Genomic DNA, 27,408 nt, shown 5'->3' with positions numbered 1-27,408 from the left:
TCGAGTCTCAATGGCAGCTGATAGTAAAAACATGTCATAGTTTAAAATTATTATTTATTTGTTTTATACATGCATTTATTGTTGACACTTGTATTATTTTATTTCTTATCCGCGAACGATTCAAAATTAAAAGTGTTTCGACAACTTGCTAAAATGGATAAATTTATTGTAAAAATATCGAAAAAGTCGAAAGTAAGTGTCTATTTTTTCTTTAAATTCGTATAATTGTTTAGTACACATACCTATTTGGTATGCATTAAGTTTAAAGTAGCCCTTAAAATATATTACTGATTTATATTATATTAAAACTACAGTTTTGACAAATAAAAAAATATATATTTGATCTGTAAGTTAATTTTTAAATTAATTATTAAGATAATATTATATTATTGAGCAAATTAAATTTATTTTGGTATATATTTTTTGTATTATTTCGGTACTAATTGTTGTACCGGCTTAAGAAAAAATACTAATACAAATGCTCAGAAAAATGTTAGCTTATCTGAAGAAAACCTCCATTCCCCAGGAAAAAAATGAAAAATGGTACCTACCTAAATATAGTGAATAATTAATTTCCTATCATATATTTAGTATTCGTATACAATTTATTGAAATTATATTTATAGTAATTTAATATCATTAAATATTTAAGGATATTTTGTTAAATACCTACTTCTACCAATTCAAAGTGAAAATTCTTTAACTAGTTACCTACGTAAAATAAATAATAGTAAATGTTTTGGTTAATTTGTGTAGTATAAAAGTGATAAGTATGTATTTAAACATACAAAATCAAATACAAATATAAACAGTACATATTATAAAAATCTAAAAGCAGCTGTTATTTAAAATATTAATTTTATGAAATAAAATAATTGTTGTATTCTATGTATTCATATATTCTTTAAGAAAATTATACATATGTTATTGACGGTAGTCAGTAAGTAATTATTACCCTACTAATTATAGTGCATATTCATAATATATACCAAATACCAATAGATACAATATGACAATATGTGTTTAAGCCTTTAGGGTTAAAATAGTTTTGTTGAGCTTATGTACTTGTAATATTAAATAGAATAAAAGAAAACATTTTTGGGGAGGTGTGATGGGCTAAGCCCTCCCAAAAGTCTGTCCAACCTAGAAACTTATTGCAACCCTAACAATTTAGCCCAATTTACGCCACTGGGATCACTTATTAAATTGTCATGGACATATAGTTTCATACAGCTTTTATTCGTTCACTTCCATCGAAAATTGTTATTGCTTAAAGTTTTATGATATCCAAACTTATAACTATCGGTTATATAAAAATCATTAATCGCGACCAATTTAGAACTACACATTTTTTTCATAGCTTAAAAAAAAATAATAAATACAGTACAGTTTTTGAACTTTCGATTTTAGTGATTTTAGTAGATAATATCGATAATAAATATATAGCCGACTTGCGTCCCGTTAGCGGTACGCAAGTTACCGGTCAAATTTACTACCTGAAAAATATATTTTTTTTTGGGACGCAAGTAACATGCCGCCGTCGCCGTGTTACGTCCGGTCGCGCCACTCTCTACCTTCAACAAATCCACACGGTATGATCGGTTTTCCTTACTCGTTCTGGTGGTTGCTGGTGTTCCCGTTTGTTTCTCATTTGTTGTTAACCCTCCGTTCACCGGTGTCCGTCGCTTGAGTGGATTGTGGCCGTGTTGTAATCCCGTGCCACTTTTATTTTAACAGGAAGTCACGACCGAATTATTTGTCGGCGTGAGGCCCTTACGGGATTGCCACCTTATGTTCCCATTGGCGCGTGGCGGACCTCAGGTAGTCAGGTCGTATCCGGCGTTGCCGTTCTTAACCTAGCTGCCTAGGTCCGTCTGATACTGTCACTGCCCACTGCAGGTCTACCTCCGGTGTTTACTTCCCTCGCTCCATGACTTGATTCGGGTTCCCTACCTTCACTGGGTCAGTGACGGTGTGACTTTAACCGTAATTTTATCTTGCCACATGAGTCCAGTGTGGGTAATATTTTGTGCCCTTCATTGGTCGGCTGGTGTGACGCGATTGTCAATTTGACTAGACTCAATGGCATATATAGCGTTCCCAATACGTCGAGATGATGGTTAATGTTGTAAATATTATACGACGATATGTTTAAGTATTTCGTATTTATTGTCACATAAAAATATAATAGTGCACCATGGTTTATTATAAGTCCAATTTGACTTGTATATACGAGCAGTGTTCGGATTAGATATTAAGTACTTTTTTATCTATACAAAGATAAAGATCATGGAACTCAAATGTATCTAGATAGATATAAAAGATAACTTAACTCATATTTATCTAGATAAAAAAAAGATACAATTTTTTTTAAATGGGTTTTATATTTAGGTATACCTATTTTATTTGGGCACTAGGAACATAATGATATAAATAAAAATAATTACATTATTTATAAACCATAAACTTGGTTTGAGAATCTGTATAAATATTTAAAATGCGTTTGTACAATTTCGCGATTTTTATCAACGAAAAATGTATCTCGATGAATTCGTTTAGAATATTAGTAAAAAAATTATCTAGGATGAACGTTTAGATAGATACCTTATTGTAACTATATTTATCTAGATTCTAGATAAGATAAAATATGAACAAATAATTATCTAGCTAAGTCCGAACACCGTGTACGAGTGGTGTTGAAATAGCGAGTTGTGACCGTCAACTCAAGTATGGATGTTCTTCTGGAGGCCGGTTGTCCGTCTGACGAGCGCTTTTCCATCGTAGCGTCCTCTCCGTCGGGTCGGTCCCTATACCCGCTATAACAATAAAATTTAGCACGACCGTATAATAATATTTATGCCGTATGGTCATCTCGGCTTATTGCGAGAATACTACACGATCTGGCCTCTGCACACGCCGGATGGCCTCTTGCATATTATATGTATTATTGTGGTGGCTCAGGCCCGGCTCAAAGGGTAGGCGACATAGGCCCACGCCTATAGGGCGGCACTTAAGCTGCACTTTAGTAAGAGGGCGGCATTTTCAAAATACTGATAATATTATATTATTGTTAGGGGCGGCAAAATTTGATTTTGCCTAGTTCGCTATTTTCGCTTGAGCCGGTCCTATGTGGTGCGATATTATTTACGCAACAACACAAATATTTTCCTACACAATTCCTGTGCACGGCCATACTATAATAATATGAAATGATGGGCAGCGCTCTTGGTCGCGCGTTACTATTATTGTTATTATCGTATACGCGGTCGCTCGCGCATTATTGCAATATTTTATATTATGCGGTCGCGTACATAATTTACGAGTATAATACACACGTATTTAGATCAGGGGCGGTTCCCGAACTATATTTCTGAATAATCGTATAACGTTAAAAACAAAATTACAATAAAAAAAAAATTCATCGAAATTGTCTGAAAATTGTGTCCCGGTCGCAATTTAGTACGTAAAGTATTGTACAGTATTAATATGAAAAAATAGTTTGAGCAAAGATATTTATTTTTTTTGTCGGCCACACAGTTTACCTACGAATTACGATTAATCTTTCGTAAAGTATAGTTATCTCTTCACTCGTTTTTAAGAACGCAAGGCTTTAACTATTGTTTTTTTTTCATATTTATGTTCAAAATAATTTGATTTGATTAAACTTTGGCCGATTGCTCTGTTGTAAAAAAAATATGTCTGTGTTGGTACATTCAGTATTACATTACATAATAGTTAAAAGTTATAATTAAATTCAAACATATCAAGTTTTGAGGTTGTTATTCTGCAGGTGGTTGGTGGTGCTCATGCACTGCTTTAAGGGACGACACGGATATGCCGACCAGAGAGTGGTAGGTGGTTTTATCAAAGGTTTTTGTATTTCCCCGAACTAGATTTCTCTTCGGCGGCATAGACCTTTTTGTCGGTGACAATAGTTTTATTGGGGATGACCGGTTTCTACGAACGACAGTCTGGCCGTTATTTATTATTCTGTAAGATTTTAGTTTATTTCTTATAATACAATGGTGTGTGAGCACATCACTGCAAGGCCCAAGGTATAGTCTATGCATTTTTGACACGTTGTTTTTACACACTTTACTAACGCATCTAATGCCCTGTGTTGTCTTTTGTTTTTACATAACTCTGTATTGAACCATGTATTTCTGTTAGTATCTAACCAAAGTATCACAATTTTTTTGTAAACCGACCTAATAGGCAGAACCTTAAACTCTTTATAATTTTGATTCGTCGAGCCTACCATAGTATCTAAACAGATTCTTATAATTTTATTTTGTCAAAGTTGTAATGGCTTTAAATAAATTTCGGACAATCCACCCCACACTATACATCCATATATTGGAACACTGACTGATATAGAGCTAAATATAATATATTGCGTGATAAATTTACAGGCAAGATATTTTTTAGTTTATAAAATTTGTGGAGTGAAGAACGTGGCCTCATATTACTATAATATTAATATGTAAATTCCACCGAATGTTACTGCTGAATGCTATATTGGACCCTTGACATTTTTTTACACATATCATTACATTCAGCAACATTTTTACAACAATGTACTGAATTCAATGTAATTAGAATCTTATTCGTGAATATATTATATGCTTAAATAATACAATTCAACTACCTACCTACCTTAGCGTACTTAGTTTCCTTATTTAATAAAATGTACATTTTAATAAACATTATAATATATTATTATACTTAAATACTAAATTTATTATTTTTTTTAACATAATATTATATATTTGTCTTCAGCCACAAAAAAATGATTGAAATATTTATTGACTTTAATTAGCAGATATAGTTTATTCAGACCGCATAAGTGTAGGTATCAATTAGCGGCATTTTAAATAAAACATATTTTCTAAAAGGCTGCGTGAATGGCCCTAAAGGTTATCAATGTGATATTGAGATAAATACTCAATTTATCTATCAAAACAAAAAATATATTTTAACTGAAATGTATTGAATCAAAACTTAAGAAAAAGCACATATTTGTTTTGAAAATGAAAATATTTAGTTTGAAAATAGTACCTACTTGTTGTCTAAGGTCTTAATAATAGTCTTATTACTAATAATATATATGGGTCATGCGCACTTTATACTTCTAGTAATTAGCTTTTTTTAACCTTTAGGTATTATTGTTTGAAAAAAATCTTCAGATTTTATCTTTCTTGTTTTGTATTATATTATTCTTTTTCGTGATTAATTTAATCGTATTATTTTGCTTAATGATTGATGATTTTTTTTAACTAGGTTTATCAATAACCCGCATTCCCTATAGTTATTATAATTATAAGACTTAACCAATTCAATAGTTAAAAACATGTGTAAAATCCAAAATTGTTTATAAAATTATGAAATTCTTATCAAAATAGTGAACTGTAAATTAATTTATCTATATTTATATTTTAAAAATAAAAATAAATGCCTTTATCTCTATCTAAAACAAATTACCGTAGAAACATGAAATTTTCACTGGTTGTTTATATTAGAACTTTCTATACACAATAACATTTTCAAAATATTTTGATGTGTTTTGAACTTTACTGTTCACGCACATCATTAACAGTTTCCAATTTTTTTAGTTTTTTTTCTACGAATGTCAATAAAAATGTATTTGTTGGGTAAAAGAACTTGACAATTTAATACAAGACTCTTAATATATTGTTACAATAACATTCAAAAATATTAAAAATCCATAGTCACAATTTTTTTTACAAGCGTTTAAAGTTCAAATGTTGAAAAAACACATGAAAATCACAAATATGTGCAAATTATTTTGAGTTAGAGATTCATAAAATATATTCTTATGAAATCTAAGATTTGAAAATGTACTACAAGATTTCTTATAAGTTTATCTACCTTTATCAACAAAAAAATATCTACCGGAAAATCAAATTAAATTTTTATGATTGTTTAAAATTCAGTTTTTTACAACATTGGATATTCACTCGATTTCTCATCTAGCGATTTTGTTATTTTGTTGTAATTCAAAAACGAATAGCTGTATAGATACATGGAAATTTGACTGCATTTTTAAATTTTTATTTTCTATAAACCATAAAATGTTGAAAATATTTTGACTTGTTTACGGACAGTTTAAAATTAAAATTTTAAGATTTATTTTAAAAATATTAAAAATACAAAGGCACAATTTTTTTTATGAGCATTTAAAGTTCATAAAATTTTCAACTTTTATATTTAACACGTTGATGGACAGTTGCCAAATATTACTGTTAGAGCAGTAATATTAAAAGTTGACGTCGGGGATCATTTTTAAATATTGCTGCTAAAGCAGTAGTACAAAAATCTTCCAAAAATTGTCATTACTGCTACAGAAGTGATATTTTCAATGGTGTCTTATGAGAGGATAGATTGTTGTGACCCCCGACATCTCAGTGGACAGTTGGATACCACGTCCTTAGCAGGAAATCCTACAGCTGTACTAAAAGCGTTACTGCTATAGCACTAATGAAAATTGACGTACTTATAGGACGGTTTTTTCAAAATAATAAAATTTACCGTCCATCAACGTCGATTTAGGTAACCAGCTATTGGCTATTGATACGATTGTCGGTGTTTTACGCACCCGTACAACGCTCATATAGTTTACCGAGCTTAAGTATAACAAATTAAATTTTTTTTTAACCTAGGTAAATCAACGTTTTAAAAATGATGATGCAAAAATAATTCTGACGCCCACCCATGGTGGTTTTACATAACAAGTCGAGGGATGTTTTTGATTTTAATTGTCCGAGCGAGCGCAGCGTATACGAGTGACTACGCCGCCGGTCATATATTAATATGAAAATACAAACAATTTCAATTAGCTATATAACTTTAAAATAAGTCTGACCGCCAAATTCAGACTTCCCCGTTGTTTTCAGTTAAAAACAAATGATTTCCGGCAATTGATTTTTGCAATATCGTTCTTAATTCGTTGCAACTTGTAATATACATAGGTTAAAAAAAATTGAAAAATTCGCGTGGGTGCCAAACTAGATTTGTAGATTTTTTTTAAATGTTAGATTGTTTAAGATCTCGTAGTAAAATACTAAGCAAATTTTATGAGGTCAGACGTTGGATATAAAATATAAATATTATTCATTATATTCATTGTTTATTATGTTGATTGGTGTATGTATTTGCTTATCAATAATTGCTCAGTATCTTACTATAGTCACCCGGGCATGGCAGACACCTATGCAGAGCCGTATTAAGGGATGACGGTGTATGGAGGAGCAAACATAAATATGACGCCCAGAATTCAGTATACGTCCTTTTTTACAAGTAAATAGCCAAATAAAATACAATATACCTAATTACAAAAAAAACCACGTGCTTGTACCCATACTCATTAGTCGTCTACTCTTCCTACATTTCGGTATTGTCTTTTGTAAATATGTTTAAACACAAAATCAACCACATACAATTCATACAAATTAGGTAGTACAAATTAATAAATTATTACATATACTACATGTCTACATATCGTTATTAATTTCAAACTCGTATGTCTCACGGTATACGGTATATTTTATACCTACCTATGAATTATTGTAATGATAAACGACTAAATGTACCAACTCTATATATGACTCAAACTTTGTTCAATTCGTTATTTAATATATTCGGCGTATGGTGTTCAAAATTTATCTCAACTTTTCTGTTGCCTGGAATAAGAATTCTGATTCGCAACAGTATATATTATCTGGTAGGCAATCTACCTGCGGTAGATAGTGGACCCAGTGTTGTTTGTACGCAAGTGTATGATTTAACTCTGAAGTATCAAAGTTGTACCAAGTTTATTTTGATATAATACGGTGGATTAATGTAATCAGTCAATACATAATCCTAACTTAACCTAACCGTACTAAAATCCGATGAATAAAAAAAATCAAATTTAACTCTTTTTAAATTAGCCTATCTTGGTCCCAGAGATCTGCTCACAAACATTAATTTATATATATATAATATAGCTGATCCTGCGCACTTCGAGCCCATAAAAAATGACAAAAAAATTGTGGTTGTTCAACTCCTTTTTGGTGTAACTCACTGCAGTAGTAAGTGCAACTCAGCCACCCTGGTAGGCAATGTGTGAAAATTCGATTTGATGCATGCTTGTACTTGATCTACTCGATTAACCAATAATAAACAAATACTATTTCTATTAATTATTTCTCCTATAACCAATAGCAACCATTTATAAACAAATATTTCCATCGTAGGTACATCTCAAAATCCCTGTTTGAGCACTTCTATTAATTTGTCGTAGCGCGATGTTATAATATAGCCTATAGCCTTCCTCGATGAATGGACTATCCAACAAAAAAATAATTTTTCAATCCGAACCAATAGTTCCTGAGTTTAGCGCGTTCAAACACACAAACTCTATAGCATAATATATTAGTATAGATTCAATAATAGACGGGAAATTAAAACACACAAATAAATACATCATGTCTTTTAATTATTATTATTTAGCTTTATCTAAAGTTTTACTTGCGTATTTTTATTGATACAAATTTGTGAATTGTATCAGACCAGTCTATATTTCTGAGAATATCATTTTCAATGTATAATAGCGTCAAGGAAGAAGTTTTGGCTTGTGAAAGTGTTGATCGATTGGTAATTTTTAATTCTTCCGAGGACAGAGATATACATATACGTATTTGCTATTACGAATTGAAAATGTCTATTACGACAAATTTAATTCCAACAATAAGTCACAACAATTAACTCGATTTGAATTCTGACAAAATGTTTTGTAATTTTTCACAACATGTACGAGGATCAATCGAGCCATGATAATTATAAGTTTGATTTTTTTTTTTTCAAAGCGTTTATTAAAATTAATTTTTACAATCTGTTCTAGGATGCACAATAAGTACAATGTTAAGCTATATAATGAGAAAGGGCGGCGAGAGACTTGAAGGCACTTCACATTAGAAGCACCACGCTTGAGTGATAGTTAGAAATTAAAAAAAAATATGTTATATGTTGAAATTTTTTTTTTATACATAGTTTTGATAACATTTGTTTTATAATATACCTATTATATAAAGTTTATTGTTTACCTAGGTACACAGATATTTTAAAATTATCAAATTAAATCTTATTGTTATACTGTTGAGAAGGCTCGCACATTTTTTTTTTTGTTGCAGAGGTTTAGTTTCAAATTGTTTATTGTTTTCTAGGGAAGCTAGAAGTTGTTGATTTCGAAAAAATGAAATTCCTATTTTCCTTGTGTTTTTTCAAGTCAAAAATTCTTAATTCAAATTATTTTATAAAAAAATAACAAATTCAGTAAATATAAATGTATAAAAATTTATTTGTATTAAACTATATACATTTTAAATTCTAACAGCAGTAACAGGTTAAAATAAACAATAATTTAATACAGTAGTTGAAGAAGCTCATGAAAATTGGTTAGTTTGAACTTTTTCACTATAATTGCCACTGTTAAGCACATTAGTCGGTAGATGTAATTTATAGGTAAATATATTTTATAATTAGTATTTGGTAATTAAACTCAAAGGAAAATGTATCGTGTTATATAAGATTCAATTAACTATTTAAAATTGTTATCACCAGAGTTCTGATTCAAGCTAAAGTTGCAGGCATAGAAATATGTTAAATTAAATTTATAATAGTAAATCTTGATCAGGTTTTTATTTTTACTAAGTATTTTTTTTTTAGTTAAACCGGTTGATATTCAATCATGAAATTTATAGTCCTGGAAATAATATGTATTTATTGCCACAATCATCTTTATTCGATAATACAACATTGGTCATTGAGAATAATATATTCTTAATACATTTTAAGTAATGCTTCTACTCTATTCAAAGGTGGATATTAACTAGTTAAAAAGTTGAAGTTAAGTTATTTAAAAATAATCCATTAAGTTTCATTTTTTTGTTTTTATTGTTCTATTATATTCTAATATAAATATTAAAATGGAGGACGGAGTGGCCAAGCGGACTACAGCATCAGTTTTAACGCGCACCGTCAGGTTAATTATTTTCATTTACTTATCCACCTTTGCCTCTATGTGTCATGTATACTACATTACTACTCTTCCTTTACCTCTGTGGTATACCTACGGGTATATTATACATTTAAAAAGGATGTCAGCGCGCCTTTTTTGTTTTCTCTCTCTGGCCCACTCGCAACAGACAAAACGCATTTATGCAGAATCATTGTTTTTAAGTTTTTCAATAATCTATTAGGGTAAAATACCCCATTACAAAAATGATAGAGAATAATTTTTTTGATGGTCTAACATATCAATTTGCCTATATATTGTCTCAAAAACAATTTAAAGAACTTTTAAATTAAAATTTTTTTTTATTTTGGATGTCAAATACAAAGTCAAATAATAAAATATAATTTGATATGTCATATTACCAAATTTATTATCCGCTATAATTTTTGTTATCGGTGATTACCCTAAATAGCTCAAAATTTATAATAAACAATTTTAGGTGAAAGCGTTTTATGTTGTGGGTCTGAGAGAAATAACAAATATTGCGCTGACATCCTTTTAATATTATAGGTAAAAGTATTTATTATTTATAGTTCTATGTTATAATGTAAGATACAAATTAGTTTGGAGTAAAATAAAATTATAATACTATTACATAAATTAGGCTTATATTAATAATTCACATTTTTGTTCATAGTTTATATATATTAATTTAAGTTTTATAAATATGTCAAATATCTCCATACGTTCATTAAAACAATGATAAAGTATGAACTTGTATACAAAAAAATAATGAAAGTATACATAAAAATATCTTATTTTGTTCCATAAGTATTTAAAATACATTTGGGCATAACATTACATGGGACATAGTCATTTTTTTAAATACTTCTTATTTATATTTAATAAAAAAATATACTAACATAAATTAGCAAACATAAATTTCTTTGCTGGTTTTAAACACGATAATATATTGTATATTAACCGACAACCTAGTTTTTTTTTATTAGATTATTTTTCTTTGTTAAGCAAAAAACCTAATTGTATTACTCAGATAAAGTAACATGCAATTGCTTAGCAGTTGCAATTAAAACAAGGCGTCCTTTTTGTTTGAAATTTGTTACTCTGTAATAAATATTGAATTATTCAATCATTTGTGTGAATATATAGGTATAATTATTAATTATTGTATAATATAATGTATTATATTATCCCTTACTCATTACTGAAGTCAGAGGTTTCCAAAATAGAAACGCCTCGGTCAACATTTGTATTATTTATGGTGCAGTTATCACCAAGTGGAGTTCTAGTTTTGTCATGTTCCATCAAAGTTTTATAAAGCATTTTTACAACTGGTTCAAGATCAATTGTTATTGTTTTGCTTAATTGAAATGATAAGGTATAGACATAAGATATTGCTGATAGCAATAAGACACAGTCCTGTAGTGAAATTAAAAAGCCGTTAATACAAATGCATAATAATACAAGAGTATTGGTAATAAATTGATTATTACATTTTTAAAAACATTAGATGAGAATATTACAACTGCATTAGACGAAAAATGTTTTCTTAACTTTGCATTGTTTAAAACCACTGCCGCTAACTGATAACTAGCAAATGGCATTTCTGTGAGGTGTTCATTTAAATCAATTTCGTCGATCTAAATGAAAAATTATTATAGATATAATCATTTGTTGAATATATTATTTTAAAATCACATTATTAGTGTTAAAGGTATAGTAATATAGTATGTATGGTTAGAATCTTTTTGGTTAGTATATGAAAAAGTAAATGCAGCTCTAGAAATAATTAAGCACACAATCATTCGATAACTTGATTTTAAAAATAAATGATTAAAACTAAAATTGTTTAAATACTCACTTCTCGAATTTGGTTAGCAATAATATTCATTATAGTTTCAATAAGTGTCATAAAAACTTGTTTAAATTCCACTGTATTAATCTTGTAAATTTCCAAAATCAGCATAATCAAATTACTACGAAATATTTTTGGATCCTAAAAATTATTTAACACATTAAAAATCTAGTTTGCAATTTATGAGGATGCTACACCCGCATGTGTTGTCTCTGTCTTACAAATGTAAAATATAGCAAATACTGTTTTGCGGGGGAAAGAACCGAGTAGGCTACAGTCATAACTAAGAAACAAAATGTTCACCAAATAAATAGGAGAACTTTTACTGTGAAATATTGTTTTTATTTTATCGATATTGAAATTCCCAAAAATCTATCCAAGTTAAAAAAACACAAAAATAACGGATTTTGAAACAATAAAAACTTTTTTCTATAAGTGATATCAAAAAATAAAAACGATATTTCACAGATTAAATTTTTAATTATATTGTATATCAATTTGTAATCGTAACTATAACTACAGCCCAAGTGTGGTTCTATCTCGCGTAAAATAGTTTTTGCAATGTTGTACATTTGTAAGGCAGACGACACCGTGGTTGAAGTGTCCTCTTATACATTTCATTGTTTATTTGTTTATTCATAATTGGTTAAATGTATTTGAAACATGTACAAAATATTAATGAATTATGATATAATATTATAATTACGCGTTAACACTCTAACAATGTACAACCTACTGTGTCCTATTCACACATAAGTGTGGAACAACAAGTGTAGTTCAACCCATGTTCAACATGGGAATTACTACCTTGCTCCATTAGTATATTAAGGGGATTCCATACCGTGATTTTCTGTTTTTGTCTAACACACGCGCGACATAGGATTTTTGACAGATTCTTTGCCAAACATATCAATTGATCTATAAGTGATGAGAATTCTGAAAACAGATTTGAATTCGTCGTCAAGTCTACTTGAAATCGATTTTCCTACAATTTTGATTTTAGCTTCTCCAAAAATCGAAATACAAAAATGTTTAAATACTCTTTTTTAATATGACGTTTTCTGGAATTTGGGGGATAATATCAAAACTGTGGGAAAGTCGATTTTAAGTAGACTTGAAGACGAATTCAAATCTGTTTTCAGAAATCTTATCGCTTCAATAGATTAACTGGAATGTTTGGCAAAAAACACGTCTAAAATACTATGTCACGCGTGTGTTAGACAAAAACAGAAAATCACGGTATCGAATCCCCTCAAGGTCTATGGTTTCACAAAACTAATATCATCTCACAGTAAATGATAACTTAGTTTTAATATGTGTACTTTTTACTCAAGCAGAGACAATAGTGGGTGACTTTTTAATCACACATACCATGTTTTTCGTCTCTTTTCACATATACTTATTATGCTAACTAGTATAGATTGTATATTTATTGTAAAAATAATATAAATTGAATATCACAAATCCCTATAATTATACCTTGAGGCTAGTATGCTACAGAAATACTATCTTCATTATTTTATAGCAAAATAGGTATCTAAATATTATTCAACTCTGCAAAAGAGCATTGTTACATCAATTTACAGAGAATAATAATATGATATAATTTATCAATGTAAGTTTGTTATATATAATTTATAATTATACATTTAGTAATCATAAGACAGTTGTTTTTGATTTTTGGTGGATAATAAATTGTGTAAAAAATAAAAATACTGAAATATGAAAAATTAAACATAAGCAAAGTCGGGAGCGCCAAAATCTTAAATACGGCCCTGCCCAAATAAAAATTAATAGTCAAGGTTTCATTAAATAACCAAGATATTTTAACTTCTATTGCTTTATATTTCCTGATAAAACATTTAAATTAACTCACTCCAATAACACTAATAAAACGTTCTGCACTAAACTTAGATTCACTGAGGACTGATATGATACTACAGACACAATTTGTCAGTATTGATGTATCATTTAAAAGCTTATCCACACATTTTAGATAGTTAAAATATTTTGAGATATGTGCTAAAGTTGCCATCATTGATGATAGTAGCCAAGGACCCAAATGATCTAAATATTAAAAAAAAATGTGTACATCATTTCAGTTATATTAAAATAAATAAACGTTTATAAAAAAATATATTAACTTACTATGTAAGACTGTAGCACAAAATGTAATATAATCATCCAGATATGTTGTATTCACAAAAGCCATTAAACACATATTTAATGACATTTTATTAACAATTTCTATTATTTTAACTGCAAATGTAATAGTAGTTTCATCTTTATGGTGTAAATTATAAATAAGTAGATTGCTGAAATTATAATTAATTACATTTATTTTTGTTTCTTTTAACAGTATTCAGATTTCATTGAACTAATATAAATACTAACTTTATAACCCAATTTAAAATAGAAGTTTGATACTTAATAATTTCATCAATGTCTTTTTCATGACTATAATAAATTATATGTAATCGATTATGTAATAAGAATAACTCAATTAAAACTTTGTCTGATAATAAGTTACTTAAAACATTATCGGAAGATATCCGGTTCTCAATTGCTGCCTAATTAATAAAAATACATAAATAAGTAAAAACTATAAATGTTTAAAAAAATTATTCATTATTGTTATATAAGAAAATCAGTCTGTATAACTTTAAACAAATAAAATATGCAAAAAACAAATGAGAGTATAGTGTTAGAGCTTGTATCAAAAAGGATTCATGAGTAATGGGACAAAAAACTAAAAATATGCATCTTGGATAGTATATAATATAGACAAAATTATAGATTAAGCAGCTCAATTTTTACTGCTTTACTATTTGTAGGGAAGAGGTAGATAACATAATGGAGCCTATTGCAAGAGCATTTTTACGGACGATATATTTTAACTTCATACTATAGTGAATTTACCTATTATGAAACTTAAGGATAACAAAATTTTCTTTGTTTCTTCAATACTTCAATTATGTAGCAGGTTATAGGCATTTTTATATCGTAATATTTTACAGCATTATACACTTATAATTCATTTCATAAAATATTATAGAAAAAACAACTCAAAAAAGAACAGAAAATATTGTTACCTAACATAAAGTTTGATAATACATTCATTCACTCTAATATTAGAACAACAAAGGTAAACTTGAAACGCTTAGTATAAATTTGCTATGTTACAAACTTGCAAGAAGGAATAAACAAATGCTACTATGGGTATAGTTCTTCTTAAGAGGATAACGTACTAGAATATTATCTGTTTTATCCCGTTGATATTTTAGTTTCTAAGATAGTCATGAGAATGTAAAATGTTAATATATAAAAATGCTAATAACTCGCTTTAAAATTATAATATCCTAAAATCCGACAAGAGAACACAAGTAATGTTCTTACCTTTGAGTTTCATAATAGGTCAATTCAATGTTATAATTAAGTTAACAACACAAAATTGGAACTGCTGAACATAATTTGTGGTATGTTACATGTTGGAGACAATAGATGCAAGTTCAATATATAATGTATATTATTTATTGTTACTTTTTAAGCCATAATCATAATAGTTGTGAATTTAATTTACTAAGTTAATTTTACTTATTTTGAAATTATCAATGCAAATTTTGCCCTTTCAGAGCATATGGATATTTCATGGTTACTTAGTGCATTCAATTCATAGGAATATAATCAATCTGTACACATACAATTTTGACCTAACCTTAGTACAATTTTAATAAAATAATCATTTTTTAATGATATAATACTTAATCGATTTAAAAATGAAGTTTAAATTTACCTTGACACGCTGCAAGTATAAGAAGAGATCATAGATATTTTTTTTATTGACATCAGAATCTGTAAGTGTTTTTTGTGTTTGTAAATTGGTAAGCATCGAGTTTATTAATAAGATACCAGTCATTGGTTTACATTCATCAAAATTTATTTTGAATCTGACTCTTTTTCCTTTATCAATTTTAGAATCCTAAAATATAAAAATGTATTATTTCTTAATATTGTCTCATACAAAATTATTTTTATTTTTACAAAACTATACCGGGTATTGTGTTTCATTAAGATTTAAAGTTTTGAATGCTTCATCAAACCAAACGTTCACAAATTGAAGTATCTCATAGCCTCGTTTCCACATGCACAATGAGTATACCAGACAATTAACTTTTCGCATATCAATCTCTTCTTCTGCTTGATTTATATCATAAGGCAATTGTTTTAAGGTGGATAATGCTATACTTGTTATTGATACATGAGCACTCAATTTTGTCACCGGCATTAAACTTGCTAAACTAATTGCACTGTAGTAAGCATCACCTTCCTATAAATAATACAATATGTTTATTATTTAAGTACTAATTGACTAATTTGTTAGCAAACTGTTTTGATTTTGAAATGGTGAAAAAAAAATTTACCTTATAGACCTTAAGTATTTTAATTAAACATGTGATGGAAGAATCCTGAATATCTTTAATTTGTTGATGGGCTTCTTCATTCTTAAATTCATTACAATGGAGTATCATAAGGCAGTTTACACAATCCAAAATACAACATACATTATTATGTTCATTTTGTTCTTCTTCATCATTATTACTAACTGATGATGAACTGCAATATGAATTACGGGTATCGTTGGTTGTATCTGGAATATAATACTATTATTGTAATACTTTTTAAGATTTTCTTGTTAACACATTAATTTTATTACCGGAATCATCATTTGATTTATGCCTTTTAGGGGGCATATCATTTTCTTTGTCTATAGTTTTCATATGTTCTTCTTTTTTTTTTAGCGCACTATATATAGTTTTTAACAATGATAAAATAAGTTTGCAAGCACTATTAAAGTCTAGATGTTTTTCTGAATAAATTATCAGTTTACGAAAAGCACTTGGATTTATACTGTAAAACGTATAAAATCTTCTAAGTGTTGTATGTTTGTCCGGTACTTTACTTCCAAAAAAGTTATCCACAATTAAATCAACAAGTAAAAGGCCGTTTTGCTTATCTTCACGCTAAACAAATTATAATTAATTATAAAGTGAAAATTGCAATGGAAAACATATTAACTATTGAAAGATTTAGGTTTTAAATAATATTTTTACTTACAGCAAGTGCAAAAGCAATATCTCTTAAATCAACTATTTTTGTAAAGCTAATTTTATCTTCAGCGTCTGCATGAGAATCAACCTTTTTAATTTTCAATAAGAAATGTATAAAAGAACGCCGAACTTTTTCATTTTCGTCATTCAATGTATGTTTCATTTTTGCAATAAGGAAAGGGTTCTTAAAGTAACTGTGGGATTTAATCTCCTCAAGTAACTGACAAAACCCATAAAATAAAACCCTTCGTACTTCAAATACACTTTCATCAATCAAATGTATAAATAATTTAAAGCATTCAATTATTTGATCATCTTCAAAAGAATTCCAAAAATATCTCATACAGCTACAAATTCCCTGTAAGGATTCAAACCATAATATATGAATCAATTTATTGAATATGATAAATTTTAATAAAATAATAATAATAATAATAATAATACAATAATCTGTACAGAAAAATTGCATTATATATAAAAATAACAGCTAATCTTAGATATGAATCAAATGCGTTTAAATTCTATAATTTAGAACAATTGATCCAATTCAGGTTTTAAATGGTAAATTTGAACTTAATAGTATTCACATTTTTCTTTAGTGCGCAGTATGAAAGGTATGTCCCTGTATACTCCAAAACAAAGGTCAATTGTATTCGGTCTATTTTCTTGAATAATTTTAAATGTATGAATTGTAAATTTTGTTTTCAAGAAATAGGTTTGGAAATAGATATTAAAAAAGGTATAGTTGAATTAAATATGCTATAAATTTTGTTTTATAAAAATCTACAAAACAAATTTAATTTTTAGTGATCATAATAATTTGTAATTTTATTGCTGCACTATTTTATTATAGAGGAATAAACTCAATTTGTTTTTTGCATATCTTATCAATAAAGATTGCACATACCTATATTTGTGCATCACAATAAAAGTTAAATAATTTATTTAATAAAATCATATGCTTAATAAATAAAATGGTGAACGTAAAACTGTTTTACAAAGTACAATGTACATTAAAAGTAAAAAGTATAAATCTTTTATTTAATACATCATTAACATATTATATTTACATACTTTTATAGCAGCTATTCGAACTTGAGGACAAACATCAACTAATAAATCCAAAAATGCATTTTGTTGTTTCATTAAAAACCTTGAAGATACTTCTCGACCTTCTCCTCTTTTTTCCAATGGATAAGCTCTTGCTAAAATGTCAGTAGCATTACATCTGACTACACTAAATTCACTCTATTCAGGTACCATAAATACAAAAAAATTATTTTAAAAATAAAAACATGGTTTTACTCTAAAATTAAAATTGTAAAGTATACCGTTAACTGTCTCCAAATAACAGGAGCATATAGCTTAGTTATGACTTTGCTGAACATTAAATGTTTTCTGTGATTTTGCATACTTTGCAAAAGAATTAAGGCATTACGATAAGCATAAAAAGCTAAACCTGTACGCCGTAAGGTCAGTGTTTTGGATATTAAGTCAAACATTTGTTCTTCAATAACCTATAATGATAATATACTTACTGTAGAATTATTAATCAATATTTATATGTTTATAAAAAAATTACTTCTTTTATGGTTGAATCAGAATTTATCCACGCCATAAAATATATTTCGCCGTATGCTTCAGCTTCTGACCTGATTGCTTTTGGTATATTTTGTCTAACTGTTTGATGAAATTTCTACACAAATAAATAAAATATATTAACATTACATTTATGTGATATGACGTGAATTTAGGTATACCTATAATAAGCAGTGGCATATCTATTTAAAAAATAATAAGTAAAGAATATTCAAATAAATGTAATTTATTAGTTTTTGTACATAGAATGCAAATAATCATATAAACGACAATTTTATAAATTGATGGGTTAGTGGGTAGTTTTATTGTAAATTAATTGTTCCTATAAGAGAAAAACATATATTATGCCACTACATATACATAAGTATTGGTCTCAAATTATTTGTTACTTAAAATATTACAATAAATAGTTGTTGACTACATGTAAATATGTCTGCTATAGCCAATTTTCCTGTTTCAGTTTCCAAAAACAATGGGTACTTCATCAATGTTTTTAAATTGGGAACAAAAAAATTCAATCCATTTATATTGGAAGGTAAATCGCTCACAACTTTACAGAATTCCCAAACTAAATTAGATAATACTTTCTACAACATTCAAATAAAAATAATACCAATTAGCAAAAAACAAATCAAATATTGTAGGTAGGTACCATAATCTTACCATGTCTATTTTTTTTGTAGTCACTTTAATAGTATCAAATATATAATTTAAAGTGAAAACAAAATTTTGAGTTAAAATCAAGTCAAAATTGTACGTATTGTCAGATCCTTTTCGTGTTGTTGAAGAAGTTAAAAATTGCCAGAAGCTACAGCACATTTTCATTATATCTAATTTGAACTAAAAAATATTATTGAAAAAAATTATTAAAATATGCAACAAAGTATATTATGATATTCAGAAAAATATTCTATTACCAAGTAATAAACTTTTAAACTTATAAATTACTGCTTGAAAATTTTAATACAACAGTCATTTTATACCTAAAATATACTTAAAGTGAAAAATAAAAAAAAAAAATTAAATAGTAGACGATTTTAAGTTGTCTTTTAATCTAGAGATACAAATAAAACAATTTTGAAGTATAAGTTAATTTGATGATTTTGAAAAATAAAATTGTTTTGTATTAGGCACTTACAGCATTATATTATAATTTATAACAGATACTTAATTACTATTTAATATTGATGTAGAACTAATAGCTTATACATAACTATAATATCAAAATATTTTAATATTCACCTTATACTTGATATTTGTAGTGTAAAAACTTTGAAAAACCAGTATGGTTTTAAAAAAATTATCATTTTCATGTACAGATTTTATGTCGTCAGACGAGCAAGTAATTATATATTTGACGAGGTTTAAAATGGATTGATAACATAACAATAGCTCTACATCTTGTGTAACATTTTCAACAGCAGTTTTTTCCTTAATGAAATCATGTATCAAAATACATAACTGATTGAAATCGTTTTCATCTAAGTCTTTCAATGAATTATTGTTCTAAACAAGTACAATTAAATTAAATTATTTTTAGCTATATATTTTAATAATAAGATCGGTAGGTACCTAAATAAAAAGTGTATGATAATATTTATACACTTTATTTTATTAAATACATAAATACGTTATTAAGAGTGCCGAGTGTTAAATGTTAGTAGGTATCTATTACAAATCACTAATCAGTGGCAAGGAGGATCACAAATGTATCCTAAGGGCCCATAGATGTAGCATTATATCTACATATTTTGAAAATTGCAATGATTACATTAAAATTATAATCTTTATGAAATAAAACCATCCTTCTTGAAAATTTTCTGTTGCTTATTGCTTGTTTTAATAGAATAATTATAGTAATGAGTAAGTTTTTGATCAGGTTTTCAAATTTCAAATAGATTTTTTTTTAGTGGCTTAAGATTAAAGAACTTCACAAATAATATAAAATACCTTATTAATATATGTTTATTTAACAATCCTACAACATTGCAAATAAATCTTAAGAGGATGTCAGCGCACTATTGGTTTTTTCTCTGGCCCACGCGCAACATAGACAAAACGCATTTGCGCAGAATCATTTTTTTCATGTTTTTAAGTAATCTTTAGAGTAAAATCACCCATTACAAAAAAGATATAGAATAATATTTATGAGGGAATGTCATATCGATTTCTCTAAATATTGTTTCAAAACAATTTAAACATCATTTAAATTTACAAAATTTTTTTTATTTTGAAACTCAAATACAAAGTCAAATAACAATACAATCTAAAATCGATATGACATTCCCTCAAAAATATTATTCTCTATTTTTTTTGTAATGGGTAATTTTACTCTAAGATTACTTGAAAACATAGAATAAAACGATTCTGCGCAAATGCGTTTTGTCTATGTTGCGCGTGGGTCAAAGAGAGAAAACAAATAGTGCGCTGACATCCTCTTAATATTGTTATCATAAACATAGTATAAATAATATTAAAAAAAATAATAATAATAAATATATTATGTCTATGATTATTATAAATAGGTAGGTACATATTATACTAATAATAATTAAGAAAATATCAAAAAAATGGGTATATAAAATAATCTAACTAGGTATTTCAGCAGACAAATTAAAGGGATTTAGTGTAAGGTATTTATTCTTTTTTGCCAATGGTTGAGTAACTTTAACCAGAATGAGTACGAAAATATCAATAATCTGCAATAATTTTTTGATTTACCACGTTAGGTACCATTAGAAAGATGCCAAGGTCCATAACATTTGTATTTATATTTATATAGTACTTTGGAATTATTAGTATAAGGATTTAGTTTTTAAATTCATCATGATTTAGGAAAAGTATAGATTAAAAAAAAATAATATTACCTTTATTTTTAATATGTCCTTTATTGGTTCTGGTAACTTGCTGCATTCTAGCAACTTAGCTGTAATATTTTTGAATGATTTTTCGCTCATTTTGATGTGCACTGTCAAATTCAACACTTTTTCATGACTAAAAAGTATATAGTGTATTAGTGTACAAAATATTCAACATATTTTGATGAATAAATTAACACAAACAAGTAAACTACATTATAATGTCATACGGTGTATATAAGTTCTTTAAATTAAATACTATTGTAATATTACTTATTACTAGCTAAATTATTGTCATCATTGTATAATGTTTCACATTCACAATTTTACTAGTTAATATAAATCACTAAATAAGAGTATCAGATCCCAGATAATAGAAAACAGAAAGTATAAACAATGTTTACATGATATTTAACCGCCATTTCGAGTGACGCAAATTATAAAATCCGCATTGATAAAAGCATTGATTATACACGTGTAATAATTATCACGGACTACGCGTGTAGTGTATCTTATATTATATAAGCTCCTAGACCACTGATAAGATAATGGTTGATACCAGTTATATTAAGTTGCGTTTACTAAATTTATTAGGGGCAACTAAAATTTAATTTAATTTAAATTATAAGCAAATGACAAGAATAAGAACGAATTATTACAATAAAAATTAAATGTATCTCTTAATAATATCTCTTTTAATCTCTATAACTAATCTGTATAAAAAATATGTTTATTTATTATAAAATAAGATGGTTATTACTTATTAATTTATTGTAATCTTCATATTATATTGTAGTGTTCTATGTTAATATTTATTTACTTATGAATGGGCTAGGAGCAAAAAAGTACAATACAATTTATAGTAATAAATAAATATGAACAATATAACATAATCATTAAAGTAAGCAAACAACCCAATGGATCTAATAAACAAATAATGGAAATTATATTTAAAAAAAAATAAAAAGTTAAAATAGTAATAACAGATTGCAATACTATTATTAATAAAAACATTTTAAGAAAATCTTAGGTGCTCGTTACCAATGCGCATCATACGGTGAAAGGGGTTATATCTACAATAGTTGGTTTTGTGAAATGGAACAATAAAGGAAGAATTAGACCAGTTAAGTAAGAAGGAACTATAAAATGAATTAGAGAAAGAAGAGAGGGAGCATCCACACGTCCGTCAATAAGCTTGTGCAAAAATACTAAATTATATTCAACTATTCTATCTGCTAGAGACAAGAGTTTGAGTTTATTCATCACTGGCCAATAATCATGTGATGGATGTGGAATTCGCAAAATAATTGACGCCGAAGAACAAAAACCCATATAATAACCTATATAAAAAAAAACGCTTGCCAAGTCAGGGATCGGCATGTAAACTTTCTTGATTTTTAATTTTTAGAAATGTATTAACTGATATCACACCCAAGCGATATAACAGTTTGAATCCACAAAAACGTCGGTGTGAACAGCCCCACAAAAATAATTTTCATTTTCATTTATTATGATAGATCTTCGAAACCGGAGGGCGGATTTCGTTGTTTGGGGTCTTGTTAGGTTCACATTGGTTAGGATAAGTGCAGTGAAGATTTTCAGAACTTTATCTTTAATAGTTAATTCCCTACAGAACATTAAAAAATGTTTCACAGACGTATCGATCGCTGTCACTGCAGAATCGAACGCAGTTTCGACTGATCTACCGTCTGCGGCCGAGTTGTCAGTGAGTATGACACCACAACTCCACAAGTTGGTGACGTCGAAACTCTGGCATGTGCAGTCTCGTCGACTTTACCACCGGTTCGGTCCGTCGAAGACGACACGTTGGAGTCAGAACGCTCGATTCAGAACATGGAAGCAGAGGTGGCACGGTTTGGCGGTGATGCCGTGGAGTCCATAGTATCGATCGTATCGAAAAAAGCGCCAGGAAACGAAACGGCCTGCAGTCTCCCGGACACGGGTGACCCAAGGCGGCCGTAGAGATGCGGGAACTAAACCCCGTAAACCCTCGACAGTAATCGCCATTGGTCCAAGACGTCACTCGCTTTGGAGCCGTGTCAAGAGATCAGCTCTGCGAATGATTTGTTGCGTTGTTATGGACGTAGACCTTGCAGATGATGTACAGAGTTCGTAACGCAGTTTTATATGGACCGTTTGGGCACCAGCTTTTGAACGTCGCTGCTTCTCTGAGAGTTCACGGAGTTTGCCCCTCCCCTCTTACATTTATCCTGTTTATGCGTCGTACGCCACCTTTCGCGTCCGTGTTCATTGTCAGTTCCTATAGTTTTTGTGTCCGATTGGACTTCCGTTCTGTTCACCGGACAATCCGTTCGACATCCGTCACCTTGCGTGGTTGTCCCTTATTGTTCACTCCTATAGTTTATGTGTCCGGCCGGACGCCCTATGTCTTTGCCGGGAAATCCGTGTTTGTAGCAGTGAAGGCAGGTTTTCCGCACGTATCCATGTACCGAGCCGAAGTCTAGCCCCGCGCTCAACCGAGCATATGGCTACCATCCGCTTCCTGAATAAAATAGACGGCTTGAAATCTATTTTGATCCGTTATAATCCCAAACCTGCTAAGGGGATGTTTGTTGAAGACCAGTTTAAGTAAAAATAAAATACCTGTAAATACCTGTAATTAACCTAAAAATACTTGTAATTAACCTGTAACTAACCTGTAATTAACCTGTAAATAACAAGATGGCATACTGTCATAATTCTATGTTTAGGTTAATACAAATAAACGTTTTTGTCATGTTATTTAGTTGGTTTTTATTTTATAGCTTTTACAATTAATATAGTATAATAGTATAATATAGTAAAATTAATTTGCGCGGCTTGTGGAAGTATTGTGTATTTTTGACTTTTGTCTATATTGTACAGGTATACCTATACTTTTGGTTTTTTTGTAACCAAAGTAAACATTTTATGAGGAGACTTGCATTGAATTTTCAAGCTTTTTGACCAAAGAATAAAAAATTCTATGGTAAAACGAAAAAAACCAAGAACATTGATATCTCATGTGAAAAACGTTATACAGGGTGTATCTTATATATGTCATTGTACGCGGTTTTTTTTTAACGATTATGGAACGATAATAATATGGAAAAAAGACGTATTTCTTTATTTTAAAGAGGCAATTTTTTTTATGACAATTTCAAAATTTTTAAACACGCAGGCGTACCATTAGCAAAATAACTTTATTTTTTAATGAATTCTGCTAAAGCTTTTTTTCTGAAAATTTTGATAGTCAGATCACCAATTTTGGTGCGCTAGTTTATTAACTGTGGTCCTCTATTGATTAGTAAAATATGCATTAGTACTTTTAATTGAAATAATTGGTATAGGTTTAATTTACAAGAGCTAAATAATTTTTTCTTATAACTACCTTTTGATACACTTAAATAGTTAAATCGGTAATCTAATGACATTCTCAAAAAAAATAAAAAAAATAACATAAACGAAATTGTTGTCAAACATAGTTTATTATTTTTATTTTAACATAAGATCATAAAAATCAGAATTATTATTTTAATTTATTATTATAATCGTTATTAATTACTTTACATTTTTTTCATCACAGTTACTTTTCTTACAATGTCATAAATTTGGATTCGTTATTAGGTGGCTAAGGTATTAGGTAATAATAGTAAATTGGTTCACACTTATGGTTTAAATCTTAAGTACATACCACTACAAAAATAGCACCACAAAACATTGCACTTTTTTCCTAAGACATATTATAATGTCAACAATCAAGTACCATTTATCAATTTACCATTATTACCTTGCCATCTTATGACAAAATACTAGGTCAGTTTACGAATTAAAAATATTATAACTTGAAAAAAATTAACTTTTTTTTAACTGAGTTAATTTAATTTTATATTCTATCTTAACTTTAAACTTATCTAGTTAATTTTTAGATTTTGAGCGGAGCGAGGAAGCTAGTGGTTTTACTATAGTGTTTTTTTTTTTTTATATCCTGTATACAAAATTTCTACCAGAAGGAGTGTTTCGAATGCTTCGATTTCAAAATATAGTATATATTAGTAAATTGGATCAAGATGGTATACTTTAAAAAGGTCATTTTTCGATTTTATCAATAGTTATTTAATGGCACAGGAAAAACCACCTAAAAAAAGGTGGGGGTAAGTGGATGTCGCTCTGCTGCACAGTAGGTTATAAGTGGGTCACTGTATTGGATGGTGTTAAATTTGAATTCAATGATATAATATCATTGTATAAGAAAAACGATTCTGAGCGAAAACAGTCAGCCAGCCTATGATATTACCAAGTATATTTGATGATATTATTGTGAATAAAGTAATTTATATAATATAACCTATTTACGTGGAACTTTGTTTTAAATTTTCAATCCTTACCTACAAAATTTGAACATTTTATAAATTTTTAACTACAAAATAATTATTAAATTTTAAATTTGATAAATTTTGTCAAAATTCGAACTTTAAATACTTATAAAAAAAAATGTGCCTAATATTTTTCAACTGCAATTGTAACAATATATCAGGAGCTTTGTATTATATTTTCACACTTTTTTACCCAACAAATATAATTTTATTGATATTTATAGAAAAAAAACTAAAAAAATTGAAAACTGACAATGTCCGTAAACAGCTCAAAAAGAGTCAAATTATTTTCAAAATGTTATCATGTATAGAAAATGCTAATATAAACATTCAGTCAAAATGTCATGTACCTACGGTCATTTGTTTTTGAGTTGCACCAAAAACCAAAATCGATTTTCTCGAAAACAGTGTTTCCGTAAAAATTCCCGTATTTTTTTAATTTTTCTTTTGTTTGTCACGTCGCTTTTGAAAACTACTGGAACATTCTTACTTTAGACCCCTTAAAAGTACCAACTAGATTCACTTTCCTATCAGAAAAGTTACTATTGAAGAAAATCCAAGCATTCTTACTGTCTTAAAAGGTGATGACACACACAAATAAAAAAAAAAAACCGCTTGCCAAGTTAGAGATCGACATGTAAAGTTTCTTGATTTTTAATTTTTAGTAATTTATTAACTGTATGTACTTAATGTGTATGTATTTTATTACAATTTACAATATGATTAAACCAAAATAATTGTACATTAAGAAAATTATTAATTGGAAATTAATTTATTGAGAAGATATTAGAGTTAAAGTCATTTTGCTTGTTTTATTTATTAAACTTGATAACGAATAGTGTACCTACATAATATGAACATTTTAAAAATTATTGGCGATAGAAAGCAAATGTAAGAGCTCTCTAGACCTAACCATAGATTATTCGATGGGACTCATGTACATTTCTGTGATAAGAAAAGACTAGAATAAAATAAAATAAAAACAACAACATCTTGAAAATTCCTTATCACTCGGTGACACTCGGATTCGCAGTTGAAAAAACATGTTGAAACACGTCTTGTACATAAACAATTTTAATGTTATAAACTTTAACTAATCTTATCATCTAAATACTTACCTATGGTTTATGCCTTTATGGAGTTAAATGAATAGTTTTTGACATAATAACTTTTCTCCTGCAGCGGCAGAATAGTACAGAATGAACGAAAATTTCATAATTATATTATTTAAGGGGATTCCATACCGTGATTTTCTGTTTTTGTCTAACACACGCGCGACATAGGATTTTTGACGGATTCTTTGCCAAACATATCAATTGATCTAATGAAGTGATGAGAATTCTGAAAAAAGATTTGAATTCGTTGTCAAGTCTACTTGAAATCGACTTTCTCACAATTTTGATTGTTTGATTTTAGCTTCTCCAAAAATTGAAATACAAAAATGTTTAAATACTCTTTTTTAATATGACGTTTTCTGGAATTTGGGGTATAATATCAAAAATGTGAGAAAATCGATTTCAAGTAGACTTGACGACGAATTCAAATCTGTTTTCAGAATTCTTATCGCTTCAATAGA

At 28.3% G+C, this 27,408-nt stretch overlaps 1 protein-coding gene across 4 annotated transcripts; it reads right to left on the bottom strand.

The window, feature by feature from the left end:
- Nucleotides 1–8,535: 8,535 nt before the first annotated feature.
- On the bottom strand, nt 8,536–21,860 carry LOC132945020 (condensin-2 complex subunit G2-like). Of its 4 annotated transcripts, none has more exons than XM_061014624.1 (20): nt 21,661–21,860; nt 21,466–21,592; nt 19,841–20,104; nt 19,262–19,438; nt 19,000–19,185; nt 18,582–18,695; nt 18,331–18,516; nt 18,074–18,247; nt 17,007–17,357; nt 16,606–16,912; nt 16,313–16,539; nt 15,943–16,218; nt 15,685–15,870; nt 14,286–14,461; nt 14,040–14,206; nt 13,768–13,958; nt 11,898–12,032; nt 11,530–11,676; nt 11,235–11,455; nt 8,536–11,140 (listed from the first exon to the last, which is right to left on the bottom strand). In XM_061014624.1, exons 2-20 carry the CDS (start codon nt 21,553–21,555, stop codon nt 11,062–11,064), a joined length of 3,654 nt encoding a protein of 1,217 aa, XP_060870607.1. In that variant the 5' UTR covers nt 21,556–21,592; nt 21,661–21,860; the 3' UTR covers nt 8,536–11,061. The 4 variants fall into 4 exon arrangements, with proteins under 4 accessions (XP_060870607.1, XP_060870608.1, XP_060870609.1 ...); XM_061014625.1 differs by having other exon boundaries at nt 21,672–21,860; XM_061014626.1 differs by having other exon boundaries at nt 21,730–21,824.
- Nucleotides 21,861–27,408: the final 5,548 nt, after the last annotated feature.

Source organism: Metopolophium dirhodum, chromosome 5, assembly GCF_019925205.1.
Source record: "Metopolophium dirhodum isolate CAU chromosome 5, ASM1992520v1, whole genome shotgun sequence".
NCBI lineage: Eukaryota > Metazoa > Arthropoda > Insecta > Hemiptera > Aphididae > Metopolophium > Metopolophium dirhodum.
Note: the sequence above shows the minus strand (reverse complement) of the source record. Positions and strands in the feature narration are given on the sequence as shown.

Excerpts from the sequence above, each read along its gene's own strand:
- LOC132945020 (XM_061014623.1), bottom strand. The coding sequence starts at position 21,555 with ATGAGCGAAAAATCATTCAAAAATATTACAGCTAAGTTGCTAGAATGC. Across the intron at positions 18,696-18,999 it reads GTAGTCAACAACTATTTATT|AAATTTCATCAAACAGTTAG; the intron begins GTAATATTTTAA and ends TTATTTGTGTAG. Across the intron at positions 16,913-17,006 it reads ATATTGCTTTTGCACTTGCT|CGTGAAGATAAGCAAAACGG; the intron begins GTAAGTAAAAAT and ends TAATTTGTTTAG.